The sequence below is a fragment of the Myotis davidii genome, unplaced genomic scaffold (assembly GCF_000327345.1).
Source record: "Myotis davidii unplaced genomic scaffold, ASM32734v1 scaffold1047, whole genome shotgun sequence".
Taxonomy (NCBI): Eukaryota; Metazoa; Chordata; class Mammalia; order Chiroptera; family Vespertilionidae; genus Myotis; species Myotis davidii.
This window is the reverse complement of record NW_006298367.1, coordinates 151,178-155,149: the sequence shown is the minus strand read 5'-3', so window position 1 is coordinate 155,149 and position 3,972 is coordinate 151,178. Positions and strand designations below refer to the sequence as shown.

Genomic DNA, 3,972 nt, shown 5'->3' with positions numbered 1-3,972 from the left:
TCCAGATGTGCACCCCGCTGTGGTGCAGGCTCACCTGCCACGGCCAGCGGCCCGGCTGCGCGTCTGAGCCCCCCACGATTCTGGCAGAGGGCTCAGGGCGACCACAGTCTGCAGCGGGGTACCGCGAGGTCATACCCCGTCCCTGCCCCCCACCCCAGAGGCCCCGGTAGCTCAGGACCAAGTTCCGTTCCTCACCCCACTCCAGGTTGCCGCCCTGAACAGAGAGAGCAAAGAGGACTGGGCACCTGCAGGTTTCCGGTCCTCTCCACCTCCCTCGCGGCCTAGCCAGCCTCAACCTCCTTTCAGACCCGAGGCCACCCTCCCGCTTCCAGCCCCTGCTCACCCAGATCTCCAGGTTCCTCCTGAGCAGGACTTGCAGCTGGGAGTCAGGCGTAAAGAGAGGAAGATACTGGCGATTCCGGCCCTGACACTGCCCAGGCCTCAGTTTCCTTCTCCACCCCCACCCGCTCGTCCTCTTCCCTAGTTCCCTGCCCTTCAGCACCCCCTGGCCCAGCACCCATGCCCCTCCCATCTTTTTGCCTTTGCACCTGACTTTCCCCAGGTCAGCGGCCTTACCTGGATCCTGGGAAGCTCCTGGGATGGGGCTGATGGCTGGAAAGGGGAAGCAGGGAGAGCTGGAGCCCTCACTCACAGCCTGCCCGCCCCACTCCTGGCTTTACACCTACCCCCTCTCCCACGGCAGCCAGGCCTCCTCGCTCCCTCCTCTCACAGTTTCTCCCTCTTGCCGCCTCACTCCCTGGGTCTCCGGATGGCCCCCTCCCCTTCGTCTGACACCAGACTCGCTGGGCAGAGCTCGGGGGTCCTGCTTTCCAGCTCCTCAGATGCTAGGACCCAGACCCCTGGCAGCCACCCACTGCCTCCTGCCGTTACCGAGGGTCACGAGTGGGAGAAGCAGGTGCGGGAACATGGCACATTTGAGTCAACTGGAGGCACAGAGCTGGGTGACGGTCTGCTCCCTGCCACAGCTCTGTCACTGTCTAGGCGGCCGGGTCGCCCGTGACTCCTGATGATCTCAGGAGCAGCCCCACCCTCCCTGGCCAGAGCCCATCTCTGGGAATCTGAGAGGATCTGGGGTTGGAAGGGGGAAGTAGGGAGCTTGAAGGCCCAGCCCTGTCCCATCTCACATCTCTGGAGGCCCAGGGCGGGGGTGGGAGGCAGATGTCCTAGTTACAGGACACCTCTTGGGTGCGGGAGGGAGGAGCGGAGAACCCTGTGGGCAAAGGCACGAAAGGACAGCCAGGGGCTGGGAGGCCAGCGCTGGTGAGGCAGGGCTACAGGTGAGAGTGGCCTTTGGGACAGGAGAGGTGGCCCCTCATTGGCTTGACTCACCTGAGACCTCACCTCTGTTTGGGGTGTGGCCACCCTAGTGGCCTGGGCTTTTCTTCTCACACAGCTCTGGTTACTGAAGTTGCGGGCCAGGTCCGGGAAGGGAGCCCTCGGGAATACAATCCCATCCCAACAAAAGGATCACAGATTCCGGCAGGTGGGGCAGGGCACAGGATTCCGGGACGGGGCTGGGCAGGTGGGCAAGGCCGGCAAAAGACGCCACCTTTCTCTGTGTCGGAAGACGTCCTCTCAGGGGTCCTCCCACTTCCTCTGTGTGACCTCGGGAAAGTCAACCCCTCAGCTCATATCGCTACAAGCCCCCTTCACATATGGCGCCCTAGCCAGTGTGGTGCGGCTGGGTGTCGTTCTGTGCACCGAAAGGTTGCCGGTTCGATTCCCAGTAGGGACATGCAGGAGGCAGCCCACCCATGTTTCTCTCTCTCCCTCCCCCTTTCTAACTAAAAATCAATTTTAAAAAGTCTTTAAAAATAAACACCACGGATATGGAATCTCAAAAAGAAATTGAGGAGAGTTCAATGAAGGAACTATTTACAAAGGTGTAGGCAGGGTTAACGGAAACCAGCAAGGGATTGCTACCCCGGGGCTAGCAACCATGGAGAGCCCTGCCTGAAGAGAGAGAGGGAGAAGTTACTGGAACCAAGAAAGAGAGCGCTGCCAGGGCCAGCCAGCAGCTGTGCCTGCAGGGGAATGCAGCCTTTGTCAATCTGCACGTGCCCTGCCTGGAATCCAACCCGTGACCTCTGGGTTCACGAGTCAACACCGAACCACTGAGCCACACCGTCCAGGCCCTCACCTCCATGTTTATTCTCCACCCTTCTCCCTGCCGATCTGTTCCCCCAGAGAGTGACCCTTGTGGGCCACAGCACGGACTCCCTGGCTTCCGGTAGGCTTCAGACATGGAAGGATCCGGTAGACGATTAGAGGGTAGGAGGAGAATGAGATGGGGTTTTTAGTTCCCAGTCTCTCCCTGCTTCAATAAGTGGAGCAGCAAATCAATGTTTCTCTCTGTCTCTTGCTCTCTCTGAAAAAAAAAAAGAAAAGAAAAGAATTAGTGTCTTACATCAACAGATGAATGGATTAGAAAACTGTGGTACATCTACATGATGGAATACTATGCTGCTGTAAAAAAGAAGGAACTCTTACCATTTGCAACAGCATGGATGGACCTGGACAGCATTATGCTAAGTGAAATAAGCCAGTCAGAGAAAGATAAATATCATATGATCTCACTCATTTACGGGTCTTTGTAATATTTTAAGCAATAAAAAAAAAGAATTATTGTCTTAGAGCAGCAGTTCTCAAATATAGTCTGGGAGCTCCTGGAGGGGTCCCCAAGACCCTTTCGAGGGGTGCCCAAAGCCTGAACTATTTGCATGATTTCAAGTGTGCCATGTAGGTTTTCAAAGGCTACTTGATATATAATATCCCAAAGGGCTTGGTGCAGAAGCAGAGATGAGAAACATCTGCAGGTTTCCATTAACATATAACATATTTGTTATTTCTAAATAAATGAATAAATATTTTAAATATTTCTCATTTTTTTCTTTTTAAAAAAATTATCTTTACTGTTGAAAGTATTACAAATATCCCCCTCTATTTCCCCCGTTAACTCCCTCCATCCCACTCCTGCCCCCTCCCAGGCTTTTTTTTCTTTTTTTAAAAAATGTTTTTATTGGTTTTAGAGAGACAGGATGGGAGAGGGAGAGGCAGAAACATCAATGAGAAAGAAACACGGTTCCTGCATGCCCATTGAGCCCGAAACCCAGGTATGTGCCCTGATTGAAATCGAACCGGTGGCCTTTCAGTTCATGGGAGGACGCTCAACCAACTGAACCACATTGGCCAGGGCGAATATTTCTCAGTTTTAATTTAAGATGCAGTAAATATTGAAGGACGTAACCCACATAAGCAGAAGCTCTTTGGATTCCTCCATAATTTTTAAGACTATAAGGAGGCCCCGAAACTGAAATGTTTGAGAACTAACTGATCGGAACAAGCAGTTCGCAGCGAGGGTCTTCGTGGCATGCACGCCTTGCTCTAACCACCCTACTACACACGCTCCCTGTCTTTTCTACCTTTGAGCAATGCCAGTTGGAAGAGCTGCCCAGGTAATTCTGATAGTTCCTCCACCCTAAGACACCTTGTTTAACAATCACTGCTCTAGCCCTAACCGGTTTGGCTCAGGATAGAGTGTCGGCCTGTGGACTGAAAGGTCCCAGGTTCGATTCCAGTCAAGGGCATGTACCTTGGTTGTGGGCACATTCCCAGTGGGAGGTGTGCAGGAGGCAGCTGATCAATGTTTCTAACTCTCTATCCCGCTCCCGTCCTCTCTGTAAAAATTCAATAAAATATATATATGAAAGAATCACTGCTCTAGCCCTAGCCGGTTTGGCTCAGTGAATAGAGTATTAGCCTGCAGACTGAAGGGTCCCAGGTTCAGTTACGGCCAAGGGCACATACTTGGGTTGCAGGCTCGATCCCCAGTAGGGGGTGTGCAGGAGACAGCCAATCAACGAAACTCTCTCATCATTGATGTTTTCTCTCTCTCTCCTTCTCCGTTCCTCTCTGAAATCAATAAAAATATATTTAAAAAATAAAAACTAA

At 53.0% G+C, this 3,972-nt stretch overlaps 1 protein-coding gene across 1 annotated transcript in view; it reads right to left on the bottom strand.

Moving 5' to 3' along the window:
* PRSS36 (protease, serine 36) overlaps positions 1–1,056 on the bottom strand; it is a 9,319-nt gene extending 8,263 nt beyond the window's left edge. Inside the window, exons 1-4 of the mRNA XM_015570694.1 lie at positions 892–1,056; positions 577–612; positions 344–379; positions 2–108 (exon numbers count right to left, since the gene is read on the bottom strand). Coding sequence (XP_015426180.1) covers positions 2–108; positions 344–379; positions 577–612; positions 892–928 — 216 coding nt within the window. The 5' untranslated portion in view covers positions 929–1,056. The remainder of the gene's footprint in view (position 1; positions 109–343; positions 380–576; positions 613–891) is intronic.
* Between the last annotated feature and the right edge of the window lie 2,916 nt (positions 1,057–3,972).